Source organism: Tupaia chinensis, unplaced genomic scaffold (genome assembly GCF_000334495.1).
Source record: "Tupaia chinensis unplaced genomic scaffold, TupChi_1.0 Scaffold000459_1, whole genome shotgun sequence".
Classification (NCBI taxonomy): Eukaryota; Metazoa; Chordata; class Mammalia; order Scandentia; family Tupaiidae; genus Tupaia; species Tupaia belangeri.
This window is the reverse complement of record NW_006159968.1, coordinates 2844797-2862156: the sequence shown is the minus strand read 5'-3', so window position 1 is coordinate 2862156 and position 17360 is coordinate 2844797. Positions and strand designations below refer to the sequence as shown.

Here is a 17360-nt window from a genome sequence, read left to right as displayed (position 1 = left end):
AGGAAGGAGAGGCTGTCAGGAGGTCATAGTGGCCAGCAGCTCACCCAGCCAGAAGAGCCTTGCTCCATCTGAGCATTAACTAGGGCCCATCCTGGTTACACCATATAGTAGGATCTGAGTATAGAGCAAGAAAGGAGAGAGAGAATTTGGACTGTACAGTCTCACAGCAAGGGGCAGAGTTTGTACTGGGGTCATTTGACGATGGGTTTATCAGAAGTAATTGCTTCTCCCAACCAGCCAAGGTGGGGGCTTGTCTAGTGTCATGGGCCACTCCAGCTTCTGTGTGACAGGCCCAGTGGAGGAGGTGTGTTCACAACCTCTGGGCCCTTGTGATCTACGTTAAGAGCTGACTTCCCTGGGAGGCCTTACCTCTGGGTAAAAGTGTGGTCGGCTCTTCCCTGCTGCTTGTCTCTGAAAGAAAAACACATGGAAGGTGTGTTTAGAGTAAGTATGGCAGAATGCTTGAAGATGCTGAACGTGGCCTGAAGAGACAGCAATGGCTGGCCCCGGCCCAGCTCCTGCCTAGATCATGAGCCCCACCACTGATGCAAAGCCTGCTTCGTCCTACCTGGAGTCTGAGCCAGGCAGAAGGAGGGGTCCAGAGAGTTCAGGGAGGAGTTGATGCTGGAGCGAGCCAAGCACTCTATGGCGGCCTTGTCGCAGGCACAGAGCAGGTGCTCACATCGGTCCTTGGACTCTGCGCAGAGCGAGGGCAGGTCAGGGTGGAAAGAGCTTGCTTGGGCTCCCACGAGATAATGTGCACTTCAGACTGAACTTCCCATCTCTCCTCCTCCCAAAAAAACATGCTCCTTTTACAGTCTTTATCTCATTTGTTTCAGCCCACCTCTTTGATCGCATAGACTTAAACCAGAGCCGTGCCTATTCCTTTCCTCCTGCAATCGTGCCCAGTCCTTTAGGCAATCTGATTGACTTGACTTTCAACAGCCTGGCCACATCTCTGCCACCCTGGGCCATGGGTTATGCCTCTGGCCTCCTCACTAGTCTTCCTGTCTGTCACTTCCTGTGACATTGGGAAAGTTATTTAACTTCTCTGAGCTTTCCTTTCCTTACCTTAAAACTATGAGTAATGCCCACTCCCTTCCCCCGCACACTTAATAGGGTTCGGAAGATCAGAGTTGCCATGTATGAAGTCTGTGACATGCAGGTACAGTTCAGCATGCTCTGTCCCCTCTTCCTACTACACCGTTCCCTGTTCTTCTTCCAGGATAGCCTAGAGGCATGAAATAAGCTTCTTGAAGTCAACAACAAAGGTAGAGAGCTGAGATTTGAACTATACCTCTCTGATTCTTACAAAAAAACACCAGCACAGCTTTATTCGCCCATGCCTGCTTCCACCTCCACGTCTATCACTGCGTCCTTACCGTATAGCAGTCACTGCATTAACTATTCCACAAGCATTGTTTAATGTAATTTTCATAACAAATCTCTGAGGTAGATTTTCTCTGGCTTGTTTTGAGGTTCAGAAGAGCTAAGTAATTACCCCGTTACACTATTCACAAGTAGGACACTATTTGTCCTCCTCCAGCTCTCTGGGTTGCTACAAGTATAATTACTTTTTCAATTTAAAAAACATTCACCATGCATGGACTCCATACAAGAGCCCTGGTAGGGCTTTGAGTATCTACCATGATGTTGCAGGTAGACCCTAGCGATCCTCAGCCTTGTGCAGGCCTGAGATCCCTGAAACGTCGTTGTTTACCCCAGTACCCGTGATGCTCAGCCCCGGTGATGCTCACCACACGTGATCTTCCTGCTGTCACAGTCGACATCTGTGCTCAACTTGGTGGGGTCTCGGAGACAGTCCATCTCAGCAGCTTCCTCATAGCACCTGCGGTGCTGGAAGCAGCAGCTGTGGCAGAGCAGGGAAGGGGGTGTCAGGGTTGGGAGTGGTGGGCAGCCTATGGCCCATTAATCTCTGTATGGCTCCTGGTACTGGTTGGCTTCAATGTGCAGTGTGCATGTTTGTACACACACATGCATGTATTTGCCATATGCTACAAGCTTCCAAGTTTCAATGACAAGTCACCATTGTCCCTGGCCCAGCACTACATTTTTGTAACCAGGAAGATGGCCCTGCTTATTAGCCTAAGGATTTAGTGGGAAGGAACCTCAGCAAAAGGTGAAGATTAAGCAAGGGCTGTTCCTCCTCTGAACTCTAGGTCTCTGCTATTCCTTTAGTTACCTCTCCTCATTACGGTCCACATCTGTGTGTAGAGCCAGCCAATGTCAAAAACAGTACTTGCCAATCTTTTTCTAAAATAAATTTTAAAAAATTTAAGGTTTTTGCTATAGGGAGTGTGCACTCACCAGAGAGAGACAGACACAGGGAGGGAAAGTGAGAACTTACCCCCCCCCCCCAGGGAGATAGCCATACTACAGTCTCTTCTTCTTCATTCTCCTCTTGGGATTTTGGGCACACACAAACACACACCCAGTGCGATTTTCAAGCTGTTGGGTCTGTGACTTGAACCACAGTCAGCCATACCAGAGTCCAGTCCTTAACAACTAAGCCACCTGCTGGCCCCATGGCTGCCACTCTTTATTCCTTTCTTTCTGCCTGGTCTCAAGGGGTTCTTGACCTCTCTACTCCATCACTGTTTACTAGTGGGGGAAGATGCAACTCTATCATTTGTTAGGACTGACGAGTGAAGAGGAGGCCAACACTATTTTAGAGGCCAAACACCTCTAAATAAAGAAATTCACCCTTAAGCCACCAGGGTCAGTGTTATAGACCCTGGCACCTATATAGCAAATGGAGAGAAGAGGCAGGTCATCAATAAGAGAGACCTTTACACCATGTGCACATGAGCCCATGTGTGAATGCACAAGGCAACTTAATGGAGCAGGGACTTCTTATTAAAAAGTAATCTATATCCTCTAGGATCCATCATACATGTTTGAGATGATCCTTAAGTCAGAGAGAGAGGGAAGACCAACCCATATATTCTGGAGGCAAAGACAGTGATCAGCTGTTAATACCTAGGCTAAACCCAACCCCTTATCAGCCAGGCTGGAAGTTTGCTCAATAATTTGGATGATCTCAGACAAAGTTATTATTATCATTATTACTAGTAGTATTTTTAGAGATTTTTGCTATAGGGCACATGCACTCACTGGAGAGACAGAGAGAGAGAGACAGAAAGTGAGAAATCACCCCATGGGGAGATGGCCACTATGCAATCCCTTCTCCTCTATTCTCCTCTTGGGATTTTGGGCACACACACACACACACATGCCTAGTGTGAGTTTCAAGTTACCAGGTCTGGGACTTGACTAGTGGGGGAAGATGCAACTCTATCATTTGTTAGGACTGACGAGTGAAGAGGAGGCCAACACTATTTTAGAGGCCAAACACCTCTAAATAAAGAAATTCACCCTTAAGCCACCAGGGTCAGTGTTATAGACCCTGGCACCTATATAGCAAATGGAGAGAAGAGGCAGGTCATCAATAAGAGAGACCTTTACACCATGTGCACATGAGCCCATGTGTGAATGCACAAGGCAACTTAATGGAGCAGGGACTTCTTATTAAAAAGTAATCTATATCCTCTAGGATCCATCATACATGTTTGAGATGATCCTTAAGTCAGAGAGAGAGGGAAGACCAACCCATATATTCTGGAGGCAAAGACAGTGATCAGCTGTTAATACCTAGGCTAAACCCAACCCCTTATCAGCCAGGCTGGAAGTTTGCTCAATAATTTGGATGATCTCAGACAAAGTTATTATTATCATTATTACTAGTAGTATTTTTAGAGATTTTTGCTATAGGGCACATGCACTCACTGGAGAGACAGAGAGAGAGAGACAGAAAGTGAGAAATCACCCCATGGGGAGATGGCCACTATGCAATCCCTTCTCCTCTATTCTCCTCTTGGGATTTTGGGCACACACACACACACACATGCCTAGTGTGAGTTTCAAGTTACCAGGTCTGGGACTTGAACCATGGTTGGCCACGTAGGAGTCTAGCACTTTATCCATCACACTATCTGCTGGCCCTGACAAAATTATTAAACAAATACATGAAAAATATAAAGGACAGCATTTTAGTGTGACTGTGAAGCTTCTCCCACCATCATGTGGACAAGGACTTTGGGACCAGAAAGAGGTGGTAAATTCTGCCAGGTCCACACAGCAAGTTAGTGGAGAGTCAGAGGACCGACTTGGCAGAGGATCTATATGCATCAGGCCCTAACAAGTAGCCATAACATATGGTTGGGCAAAACAGGGAGGTCAGTTGCTTAGACACAGAGCAGCCTAAGCTAAATGAAGATGGGAACTGGAGAAGTCTACAGTCTGTGCCAAACTTTGCTTGCAAATAGAACTCTGCCAGCCTGAGGAGCATGTCGGGGGATCCTGGGTTCAAGGTGGAGTCATTGAGAACACAGCCATATCTCAAGACCGGCCAGGTGACTAAATATGAACCTGGGCTGGAGAGGATGTACACAAGTTGCTTTCAGATGACACCCCATGTTAGGAGCCCCTTCTTCTGGTGCTATAAAAGGAAGAGTGGTGAATCTCCACTCCTTTCTCCCACCTAAGCAGTGCTGCCCCAGACACAGCTGCCTCACCCTGGAGCTCTGAGGGCAGAAGAAGGTGCTGAGTGGGGGCTATGCTGCCAGACCTAAAGGATCTTAATCCTGACTCCACCGATTACCAGTAATTTATCTTGGGCAAGTGACTGACTTCTTTGCAGACTACGTCTATTGACCACTGAGTCTCAGAAATGTCCATTGATAATAGTTAAGACTTTTAAGCTTAACTCCAGGGACTGCTTTACACACTTTATCTTTAATGCTTATAACAAGGCTGTGAATAAGGAGGTGTTACCATTATTTTATGGAGTAAGAAACTGAAGCCCATGAAGATCAAGCATCTTGCCCAAGATCTACACAGATACTCAAAGATAGACCTGGGGTTTGAGGTCCAATGGTCATGCTCCAGGGCTTTGCTTTTATTATTGTTATTTAAAACAAGTTTGTTTATTTATTTATTCCGTGAGCAAGAAAAATGAGAGTGAGTGAGAGAGAGAGTTGCAGCAACCTCAACAGGGTCTTGATGCCATGATTCATCCCTAGTTCCAGCTAGCGTCAGATTATGGCTGCATATATGCCCGGCACACTCAAGGATGTCTTTGGCATAAAGCCAGTATGAGTCAGCCTCATAGAAGGTTGCATTTTACTGCTGCACCACCATCTGCACCCTGCCTCCTCCAAGAGCCTTGCTTTTAAACACTGCCTTCCCCGAGGCAACAGATCAGCTGGGTTAGAAGCTGGAAGTAACTGTTTCCATGTATGTGCTTCTTCTGCTGCCCCAAGTTGCCTCCCAGTGAACTGCAAAGTGGCTTTGTTTTCTCTTGTCATCCTTTTGCCTGGAGGTTAGTGCAATACTCAGCATAGGAGGCTGAGCATGGGGAACCTGGTGAGTCCAAGGTTCAGGGGCAGAGCCTCTTCCCCTGGGGACAGGCAATGCCCTGGAGGAAGGGGAATAAGCATTTTGTGAATGGAAAGCCCCAGTTATGGGGCCCAGGCACAACTCCAATACTAGGTCTGAAGGAGAAGTTAAGGTGGTGCCTTGGTCTGAGAGGCAAAACAGGGACCTAAGAAACCATAATAGGAACAGCAAGCAAAAAGGACCTGAAGTGGGCTGGCAAAGGGACTCCTGAAAGCAGATACCTTAAGTTCCCCTTCCTCAACAGGAAAAACGATAACTATTTTTATTGCTTTTGTTATAGCAGCTAACATAGCTGAGTGTTCACTGTAGACCAGCTTCTATTTTCAGTATTTCACAACTATTAACTCATTTATAGCTCTCATGAATACTATGCAGCAGGTGCAGCTATTATATCTGTGGACACTGAGACATGCAAGCTCTTTAACTTGCCCAGGGTCAAGGTTGTTATAGAGCAAGCTGACATTGAACATGTGAGGCCAACTAGCTCTTGCAGTGCAGCTGGGAGGTTAATAGGGACTAGTGAAAAGAAAGAAAAAATATACAGGTAGCTGATGACCTTGGTCGAGCTACAAAATTTCTCATAGTTCCTAACTCATAAGTGTTTGCTTCGATTCAAGAAAATGTCTATGCAGACTTTGCCACGTGGTAGACACTAAAATGATAATTATTTTTGGAACATGATGTGCAAGTTTAAGGTGAAAATAACCAGTCTTCTAAGAGTTCGGAAATCCTCACTCCTGTCATCTGAACTGTGTAAGGTCATGGAACTTGGGCAACCCATCATTTTGCCACTTTGGGGACACTGACACTTTGATCATTCCTTTTGTGTTAGAGACAGTGATGTATTGCTGCCTTATTTCTTTGACTTCTTGTTTACAAGGTGTTTTGATAATTAAAAAGTGGTAAGAGGGAACCTGAAAGAAAAACATGCTCCCAGAAACAGCCCTGGCCCACCCCATACAGAACCAGCTTGCTTTGTGAATGTCAATGAGCTTGCTCCAGGAATTGTTTTGCTCATGATCCCAAAGAGAGAAATTGCCCTTTTGTTCCAGAAACAACTTAGACTCTGACTTGCAGATTTGGAGATAGAACAGATTTGTCATTTAGTTCTAAAGCCATTATTCTTTGACAACTAAGGATATATCACTTTTAAATTAATTAATTATTAACCTATGAAAAACTGCTACAGAGACATGAGAAACACTGAAATGAAGCTTTGATAGTAGATATACCTTTTTCTTTACGTTTCCTTTCTTCTCTTTTCTTCCTTTTTTTTTTTTAGAGAAAGATATTTTTTGCTATAGGGTGCATGTGTTTGCCAGAGAGACAGAGAGGAACAGAGAGAGGCATGAGTTAAGCCACCAGGTCTGGGACCCAAACTGTGGTCGATTACATGGGAGTCCAGTGACATAATCATTTTGCAATCTGCTGATTCCTGATAGCAGACATACCACAGGATCTTGGTAACTCCCATAATGAGATCAGATCACAGATTACAATGTCATCCAAAGATGAGGGAGCCAGTCACCCTGTGGGCAGTCAGTGGGTAGATAGTAGAACTAAAACCTCTTCTGAATTCCCCCAAGTCCAGGGAGCTTTCCACACTTACTCTCTTTCAGATATCATCCAGTCCTCCCCTGAGCTCATTTCTTGGTCTTGCTCACCTGTGGGTCTCACTCACCTGTCAGACGCGTCCATGGGAAGCCCCTCCATCTCAAACCTGCAGGCACATCCATAGTCTTCAAAGTCACGGGGGCAAAGAGCGGCCACGCACTTCATACCATTCACAAACTGGAGCAGCACAGGGAAGTTGGTGAAGACAGCCTGCAGCCAGGTGAAGTGGGAGCCCAGGCAATCTGGGGAGAGGGCAGGTCCTGATGGGCACTGGGAGCCAGCGTTGGGAGAAGCCCCAGTCTGGACTTCCTACACGTCAGACTGAGATGCCTCCTGATCCTAGTAAGCACCTGCTATGTCCTCAGGATTGTTCTGGACAATTGCAGGGATATGGGTTTCAAGCCTGGTCCCTGTTATTGCCCACCTAATGGTCATTGATCCCTTCTTTCTTACTAATCAAAAAGAGAAGCTTTCAGGGAAAGCAAGTCATCTCCCTAAGTCCCTTGGGATGTTTCATGACCATTCTTGACTGGTCATGGTAATCTCACGCTTCCAAAACAGAGAAGGTCAAAAAAACCTAAGAGGAGTTCTGTTAAGACATTACAGGAAATTTTTATTTATTTTTTATTACAGAATAAAGGCATGTGAGAAGTTCTTTTTGATCTACAATGTTCTCCATCTTTGAATGTGAATGAAGATATGCTGGCTGCAACTACAGCAACCACACTGCAACCATGAGGTCCCGAGCGTAAGTTAAAAGACCAATATACTCAAGGTAGCTATAGAACAAGAGAGCACAAGGCTGCTGGGTCTCTGATACTTGTGTTGAGCCACTGCCCCAATCCTGGTGCTTTCAGATCTATTGTGTGAGATAATTAAACATCTTTATTATTTGAGCCACTATTAGTTTGCTGAATGGATCTCAATGATACAATCTTGGCACTGTAGAACTATAAAGGAGTGTAGGAAGAAAAAGGATATAGACAGTCACAGTTTTTAAGCACCTACTAGGTGCCAGTAAGTGAAGAAGCTGCTTTCAGTAACACAATGATGAAGGTTCATAGAGTGTACACTGTGTTAGAAGGCAGTTGTGTCACCTTGTCTACAGTTCCATCAACTTCATATTATTTCCACAGGGCAGATGCTATTCTGTCACCTCCATTTCACAGACAGAGAAACTGAGTGTCAAAGATATACCCAAGGCTGAATCAGGGATAATGATCTGCCCTAAAACATATAGCAAATAAAATTGTCTAGAAAATGTCAGATTTATTCAGACTCTGAATTTCATGGTCGCCCTCACCGTTCTCTACCTTTCTGACAGCAGGACCACTGAGCACTAACGGGGTGACCCCAGAGCTCTCATGTGAAATGAACAGAGTCTTAAGAGGGAGCTTGAAAAGACCAAGGAGTGGTCTATGAGGACCAGTTCCACCCTCTACTGTTCAAGTTTCTTCCTACCTCCTTCAAATCTCCCTTCCTATGTTTTATTTCCATAAAGCCTAACCAGAAAAATTCTATGTTGACAGAAAAGACCACTCTAGTGTGTGTGTGTGTGTGTGTGTGTGTGTGTGTGTGTGTGTGAGAGAGAGAGAGAGAGAGAGAGAGAGAGAGAGAGAATGTATGCATTTATGCACAGGTGAATTTCCATTCAAAAACTTCAGTACATTTTCAGTGCACCATGAGACCTAGCCAGTATTGTCAAACCCACAGCATCTCCCTGTTCAAGTCAATCATACAGTCTTAATTTGAGTGTACTTACAGTAACTGATGATTGAAACAACCATGGTGTTCTGATAATCACATGCTAGATGTGTAACTGATAAAATGGAATACCTGACACCCTAAACTTAAGTATATTTACCTGTCAAGGGGGAGAAATAAAACCACTTTGATGTAGAGGACCAGGCTTCGGATTGGTAAGAGAATGTCTCCATTCTATCTGTGTGGCTCTAGGAAAGTCACCAAACTCCTTTGGGCACAATTCACTTACCTGTAAAATGGGGAAACCATTCCCTTCCTGGAAAGCTTATAGTCCCACAGTGAAATAAGGAATAGGTAGGCAAATGGTAACCTAGTTACTCACCCTACATTAAAAGATATGACTACTCTCATCAGAACCTGAGTCACCTCACTGGGAGTTGACTGTGGGAGACATTGGCTCTCAAAAAACAGAGCCCATGGCCCTGATAACTCCCTTTCATTAACCACACACTCTGTATCCTGAAACTTGATAGATAAAAACAATTTCAGACTTAACTTACCAAAAATTTCAGCCACATTTTCCACATTTTTAAAAACCCCATCGAAGAGTGTCATATCTAAAAGGAAGAAAGAGAGACAAATTAATTAGTCATAGTTTTTCCACTTCCCCCTTAGCCTGTCCAAGGAAGTCAAGCCTTTTCTTTTTCTTTAAGAACAAATTTGACCTTTGGCTAACTTTCTAGTACTACAGGGTATCATGGAGACTTAATAAAGGTGAAATGTGGGCTGTGTTACTAGGAAATAGTACTCAAGGTAAAAAAGAGCCTTGGATGGTAAGGTGCATCTGGACAGGGAGAAACAATGGATGAACTATTAACACCTGGTGGGAAGTCATCATCTTGGGTCTCCCACAGTGTGATTTCTCTTGTCACTCGCATGCCCCAAGAAGCATCCTTGATATTATATCAATGAAGTTGCTACTAGAGCTACTTATTCCTAAACAGAATGGAGCTTCTGGACAGGGTTGATAGAAAATGCATGGGTTCATAGGAGGGCGCTTCAGTGAGTGTTCAGTTAGTGAAGTAGCAGTTGCTCCATGTGTGGGTCATTCTTCATACCCAAGCCTTTACCGAGGTACTCTCAGACTGCTGTGTAGATGGCTACAAGGATAGGTCTTGTAAAAAAAAGGGTTGACTACATAGTCTGCTGCATACTGCATTTCCTTTTATGTGTTGAGTGTGGCCTATGAGTCCAAATATCTACTTCAAGAAGGCCTTTCAAGTGGGTATTGCACTTCCTATAGGGGATATGACACTTGGAGGAGGACGTTTGTCTGAGAGGAGCTGATATCTTTGCTTTCATGGCTCAGGCATAAATGGTTTGGTTGACTCAACTCATCCCCCTGAAAGGATGGAATGAACCCTTGATTTAGGGCTGACATCACCAGAGAATTCACAGGCATTGTGTTCTCCCATTATGGGCATATAAGGACCCCCTTGAGAAATCTTTATCACCAGAACAACTTTCCCTTCCCCAGGGAGTAGGGACTATTATTTTTTAAAACTAGAGCAAGCAATACCTCATCTTTTCTTCTTCGTCCTACCTTCTAGGAAGCTTAGAACTCAATTTGAAGCTAAACTACTGTTACCATATAACCTTCATGATCAGCCCATTTCCTTCCTTCTTATGGTTTCCCTTTTCAACTGACCCTTCTACTTGGTGGAAATTTTTAGTACTTTGTTCCAAAAGAGAGACCAATCCTGGATCAGACACTAGGGAAGACTGTAGGAAGAGATGATTTTGAGTCTCACTTGAATCACTTTACTAACATATGCCACAGCAGTAAGTGCCTCTAGGGTATATTCAGAAGAGGTCACTTTCTCTGTCAAGATCCTAGACAACTTTCTGCCCAGCTCTTAAGAAAAGTTCAAGGAATGCTTTACTAATATTTTTTGGGACTCCTGGAGGCAGTTCCTGTGGGAGGTGTGGGATGTCCAGAGCACGGCCTCCTATAAACAAAGAAGAGAGAGCAGGGTTAGCACAAGCACAGCCACTGCTGATTCTCTGGGCTAAGGCTGGCGGGAGACAGCAAGCAAGGAAGACAATAGGTAGCATATCAATTCAATTCCATGTTTATTTTCCTGGTGCCTCTTATATGCCTATGTATGTGGTAGTTCTGGAATGAAAAGGGGTGACCAGAGTAGCCTTAGTATTTTTTTTTAAATTTTATTTGGCCATAACAGTGACGTTCTGGTTGGGAGTGGGGAAATTTGGAGACTTATCCTGAAATTGTCATTGCATGTAAAACATACTGTTTTATTTACATTGCATGTTTGCTTTACTGTTTCTTGAGCTAAACACAAATAGAAAGACATGATGACATGGAAAATATTGTAACCCTCAAGTAGTTTATAATCAAGGAAAAAGGTTCTCCCCAGATGATCGCATTAAAATCACTTGAGATGCAGGATCAGTAAACATTATGACCCTTATGCTCTCCCTCAAGTCTGATTCAGCCAATCTGGAGTAGAATTCAGAAATAGCATTTTAAAGAAGGTTTTAGTTACTTTTGAAGCTGATGGTCTAGAAACCTTACCTTGACAAACATTGCTAGAGGGTGTAATGATGATAAAATGAAGGGCCTACACTAGTACCCAATTTTTATACTACCGCTACTTTCAGCTACATTTCCTCATGGCGGGAATGTGCAGATGTAGCCTGGCACAGTGGGGACAAATAACAGAACTTGTACCCAAATTTGGCTACAGACCTATTTTCTTAAGGCTCAGAGAGCTTCTAGGTTTTCCTGTGCTCATGGTTTTTCCCCAGTGATAGGAAGTATGTGGTAGTCTGAAATTATTGATAGATATTTTTCTTTCTTAATCAAATGGATGATAATGTATTGGGTCATTGGAAAAGTCATGCTGTATCTTTCTGTGTTTTTCTATGCAAAAATGCATCATGACTTTTCAGATGACCCCACAGTAAGCCTATTAGTGTGACACTGTTTAGAAGCTGCATCCATCTGATAGTCATCCAGGGCCAGCCTTCACAGAAGCATGTAGGATTAAATCTGTTGACATTTGGGGTTGGAAAATTTTCTGTTGTGAAGGAGTGTTTTATGTATTGCTGGATGTTTACCTGCATCTCTGGTCTTTATTACCCAATAGCAGTTGAACTCTTATCCCCCCACACACATGATGAGTGCTGCGGGATGAAGGTATATGCACAAAAGCACCACCAATTGAGAAAACCACCAGCTTAGACAGAATCTAATCAAGGGGAAGGGATTCTGACTGATATAGTGACTTATTCCTTCAATTAATATTTAGAAGCTGCCACTTCCTGCTTCTGATAAAATTAATTCCTCTTGGAGTTTCCAAGAAAACTTGCCGAGGTAGTCAGTGGGGCTGGCTAAGTCTAGCAAAGAAAATCCCATTGATGAGAGGAATAATGGTGGTGGATGCGATGATACTTGTTATTGCTACTAGTACCATGACTGGCATCGTCAATACACCATCCCAGCAAAGGTTCTAAGGTTCTCAGACTTCAGTTACTAATGTATTTCCTGTATTATTTTTTCTTAATTCATATTTTAAGATCAACTTACTTTTTGGTTTTACAAAAACAGGATTTTATTTGCTCCCCAATTATAAAAAAAAATATTTCATCTGGGAGTGCCAATGATTTTAAACTTGTATGCGTGCAATAACATGATCTGAAAAAAATTTAATGAAGTCACATTTGACAGAATTGGAAAGAGAAAATTTCAGATCTGTCAGTGGGAGATCTTTTTTCTTAATATAAGCCAACTCACTTTTTTTTTTAAACAGTGATTTTTGCTATAGGGCGTGTGCACTTGCCAGAGAGATAGAAAGAGACAGAGACAGAAAGCAAGAAATCACCCTCCAGGGGGATGTCCATGCTGCAATCCCTTCTCCTCCATTATCCTCTCAGGATCTTGGGCATGCATACACACATGCCAGGTGTGAATTTTAAGTCACCAGGTCCAGGACTCAAGCCACAATTGACTACATAGGAGTCCAGCGATGTCACATTATGGTATCTGCTGGTCCCAAGCAACTCACTTTAAAAAGGGTAAATATATTCACTTTTAAAGGAAATTTTTATTTATAAATAGAAAACCATTATAAATTGCTGGTTAGAATGAATAGAAATAATGTTTTAAAATATAGGAGCATGTTTGCAGTACATTGAGGTCCATAGAGACAGCACCAAGGCAAGTGAGAGCAGGACGGGCACTGTGTGACTCTGTGCCTCGCGTAGGAAAGATGACTAAACATGGGCAAAAGAGGTCCTAAGAACGAGAGGCAACTGTCATCATAGGTATTCTCTGTGCAAACTTGCTGGGAGGAGCACAGGAAGAAGCACCCAGATGCTTCAGTCAACTTCTTAGAGTTTTCTAAGAAATGCTCAGAGAGAGAGGTGGAAGACCTTTGCTAAAGAGAAAGGAAAGTTTGAAGATATGGCAAAGGCAGACAAGGCCCAATATGAAAGAGAAATGAAAACCTATATCCCTCTTAAAGGGGAAACAAAAAAGAAGTTTAAGGATCCCAATACACCCAAGAGGACCCCACGAGCCTTTTTCTTGTTTTGTTTTGAATATCACCCCAAAATCAAAGGAGAATATCCTGACCTATCCATTGGTGATATTGCAAAGAAACTGGGAGAGATGTGGAATAACACTGCTGCAGATGATAAACAGCCTCATGAAAAGAAGGCTGCTAAGCTGAAGGAAAAACACAAAAAGGGTATTGCTGCATGCCGAGCTAAAGGAAAGCCTGATACAGCAGAAAAGGGAGTTGTCAAGGCTGAAAAGAGCAAGAAAAAGAAGGAGAAGGAGGAAAACGAGGAAGATGCAGAGGATGGGGAAGAAGAGGAAGATGAAGAAGAGAAGGAAGAAGATGATGAATAAGTTTGTTCTAGCACAGTCCCCTCCCCGCCTCCCCCACCACCCCGGTCTATAAAGCATTTAATCCCCTGTACACAACTCATTCCTTTTAAAGAAAAAAATAGAAATGTAAGGCTGTGTAAGATTTGTTTTCAAAGTGTATAGTGTCTTTTTTTGTATAGTTAACATGCTACTAAATGTGTCTTTAGCTAGCCCTGTCCCGGTGGCATTTTTAATAGCCTCTGACCTTGCCTGGTACAGTATGGGGGTTGTAAATTGACATGGAGATTTAAAGCAGGTTCTTGTTGGTACACAGCACAAATTAGTTATATATGGGGATGGTAGTTCTTTCATCTTCAGTTGTCTCTGATGCAGTTTATATCAAATAATTGTTCTTCTGTTTACTGAATACTACTCTAATTGCAAAAAAACGTTGCAGCTGTTTTGTTGATATTCTGAATTCTTCTAAATAAATACACTTTTTTAATAAAAAAATATAAAAATCATAAAACTTAAAAAAAGGTCTTCTATGCATTATCCACTATCATCATTGAACCCTATTATGGTTTGAATGTATGTGTCTCTCCAAAATTCATCAGGTGATTAGGTCTTGAGGGCTCTTCTCTTGTGAACAGGAATAATGCACTTAGAAAAGGGCTGGAGGGAACAAGAAGGCCTTTCTGTCCTTTTTTCCTCTTACCATGTGAACGCACAGTCAAAGCCCTGTCCAATAACGAGTAGTTCCAATTTCTGATACAAGGCAACAGGTATTATTGAACTTATGCACATAACCATTCTGCCACAAAATAAGAATACTCCCAAATATTTTCCAATTCCAGAGGGATCAGGAAGGGATAAAAGTTTAAATTTTCATTTAGAGAAACAAACAAGAAGAAAAAACATTTTAACAAATTGCTGTATCAACATCTCAGAAGAAAACAAAATCCTTAAATTGGGAAAACAAAAGGATAGTAAAGAAAAAATCAGTAATGTTTTACTCAAAAGTCATAAAATTCTATTTTACCAGTTCAGTCTTACGTAATTAATCTCTCTTCTGTTGAATTTGCAGTGTTACTGCAGTCTGATCTTTCGGTTTAACATTCAATGTTATTATTGATATTTCTTGTCCTTAGGATTAAGTTGGCCATTTTCTTGGTTGTTTTTGTTCTCTAATTTCTGTATGTGTGTCTTTAATTTTCCTGGTAAAGCATTCCTTTTAGAACTTCTTGAAGAGCTGGTCTGGTGTTGGTAAATTCTTTCAGATTTTGTTTTTCTGAGAATGTTTTTGTGTTTTCTTTCCATATGGAGGATAATCTTGCTGGGTATAGTATTCTTGGTTGAAATTTTGATTGTATTTTCCATTCTTTCCTTGTTTGCATTGTTTCTGATGAGAGGTCCGATGTTAGCCTGATGGGGTAACCTTTATAAGTAACCTGACATTTCTCTCTTGCCAATTTTAATATCTTGTGTTTGTCTATGGATTTTACCAATCTGGTTATAATGTGCATTGGAGAAGATCTTCGTGGGTTGATTCTATTAGGGGTCCTTTGTATTTCTTGGGTCTGGATCCTTGAATGCCTCTCTAGGTTTGCAAAGTTTTCTTCCAGGATTTCATGGAATAGATTATCAATGCCTTTATTAGTTTTTTCACCTTCTGGGATACTGGTTATCTGGATGTTTGGGCACTTAATGGTATCTAGTAGTTCTTGTATAGTATTCATGACAAGAATGTTTTAAGCAGGAAAATAACACATAAGAAGAAATGACTATAACCAAATACAAGTGGCTGATCCACTGTCTTGGAGGGAAGGTCTGGGATGTGATTTGGCAGGATGTGGGACTGAAGCAAAGATATTGAGTCTTATGCCAAACAGGAAACTTCTAGGTCATGTGGAATCCTCTCATATTATTCACTGACTTGGGGAATGGTCGAGGCAGATTATCAATAAATACTTATGTATTCACCTTGACTCACCTTCAGCACTGCTGTTTAGAAGGGAACCATTAAGAGGGTGGGGTGTGTGGTCCAGGGTTTACATGAGTGTTAGGAGGGAAGAATAAAAGTGCCTAAATGTCAATTACTATGGTACCCAGCCAGCTAGAAGAAGGAAAGCAGTAAGTTTAGGTGTTTAGAACTCTGTAAATTCACAAGAAAGTAAATAGGAAAGGGGCTAGAAGCTGTAGACTCCTAGCCCAGATTCCACGAATTGAAATTATTGTTAATATTTTTTAAGTTTTTTTCATAGGGCACACGTGCCTGATGGAGACAGAGAGACAGTGAGAGGAAAGTGAGAAATCATCCCCCCTCCCAGGGGTGATGGCTATGCCACAATCCCTTCTGCTCCATCCACCTCTTGGGTCTTTGGGGCACAAATGCACACATACCCAATGTAACTTTCAAGCCACCAGCTCAGAGACTCGCACTGTGGTCAGCCAGTGGGGAGTCCAGTGCCTCAACCACCATGTGTCTGCTGGTCCCTGGACTTGAAATTATTATTCCAGGCTGCCAGGAGCTTGCTCAGATGTCTTTAGGTTTTGGTGGTTTGGGATACCCTTTAGAATGTGACCTGGTAGTGTCTGCTCCTTACACTGAGCATACCTGAAGAAGGGAAGGAGATGCCACTATGTGTCAACAAGGACAAATGCTCCAATGGGACAGCCCATGACCACAGGGGAACAGAGCTGCACTTTCAGGTGGAGAGAGGTTTCTACCCCACCACTCCTTCCTCCTCCCCATCTCCCATCCCACTTTCATGTACCATACAGAGTGCTCACAATAGCTTTCAAGAAATCCATGATCTTTATTTGTTCTCTTGTTTTCTTAAAAAATATTTCATAGGGCACAATTAGCGGGGAAAGCTGGGAGGAAATTTATCATCTTGCTAGCTTTTATTTTTTAACTCAAGTGCCTAAACGTGTCAGGCACCTCAAATAACCTTCAGAGGCTCCTAATGTGATTTTTATTCCCCTCCCCAGCAACCAGCAACATAATTTACATTACCAAAGCTGGTAACATCATGAATGTTGAGGGCAAGACTTCATTGTTGTCCCTGTTGTGTGTACTTATGTTGCTGAAGTTTGAATCCTCTGTTGGTCAAGTGTAAGGGAAGCTGGTGACTGACATCTATCAATTTACTATGTACATGTGCTACCACGAATATTTAGGACATTCTTCAGTCAAAAAACCTTAAACATATTTGAATTAAAAAATAGCTTCTTGGCGAAGTTTTATTTCCACCACTCACTGGGCAGGCACATACAAAAGTAGTAATAAGCAACTCAGGTGAAATTCGACAATATCCCCTAGTGTTTTTAGCAGGTGATTGTATGCTAAGCCAGAAATATGGTGTAAAATACTGTCACTCACCCGCATGGGGAACCATCAGCACACTTATGAGGAGAAGCACAATCATAGCAGGCCAGCAGGGATCAGGACTCAGGCATTGAACGGAACAGCCTCCTGGAGAGAAGTCAGTGCCTTGTGACGAGTGCTTTTTGAACCCCATGAGAGAACTGCACAACGTGTTTCCCCTTTGTCCCATAAGGAGTGTGGGAAAGGGATGAAGTCCTAAAAATGTGTCTGTCCCCACTTTGCGACCACCTAACCATATGAGACCAAGGCGATCATGTTCCCTGTTGGAAACTCAGTTTA

General features: G+C 42.7%; 1 protein-coding gene across 1 annotated transcript in view; it reads right to left on the bottom strand.

Moving 5' to 3' along the window:
- Positions 1 to 17121, bottom strand: part of OC90 (otoconin 90) — a 35055-nt gene extending 17934 nt beyond the window's left edge. The window contains exons 1-7 of the mRNA XM_006155531.1: positions 17076 to 17121; positions 10740 to 10805; positions 9357 to 9413; positions 7160 to 7334; positions 1758 to 1870; positions 569 to 697; positions 370 to 411 (exon numbers count right to left, since the gene is read on the bottom strand). Of these exons, the coding sequence (XP_006155593.1) occupies positions 370 to 411; positions 569 to 697; positions 1758 to 1870; positions 7160 to 7334; positions 9357 to 9413; positions 10740 to 10805; positions 17076 to 17121 (628 nt within the window). The remainder of the gene's footprint in view (positions 1 to 369; positions 412 to 568; positions 698 to 1757; positions 1871 to 7159; positions 7335 to 9356; positions 9414 to 10739; positions 10806 to 17075) is intronic.
- Between the last annotated feature and the right edge of the window lie 239 nt (positions 17122 to 17360).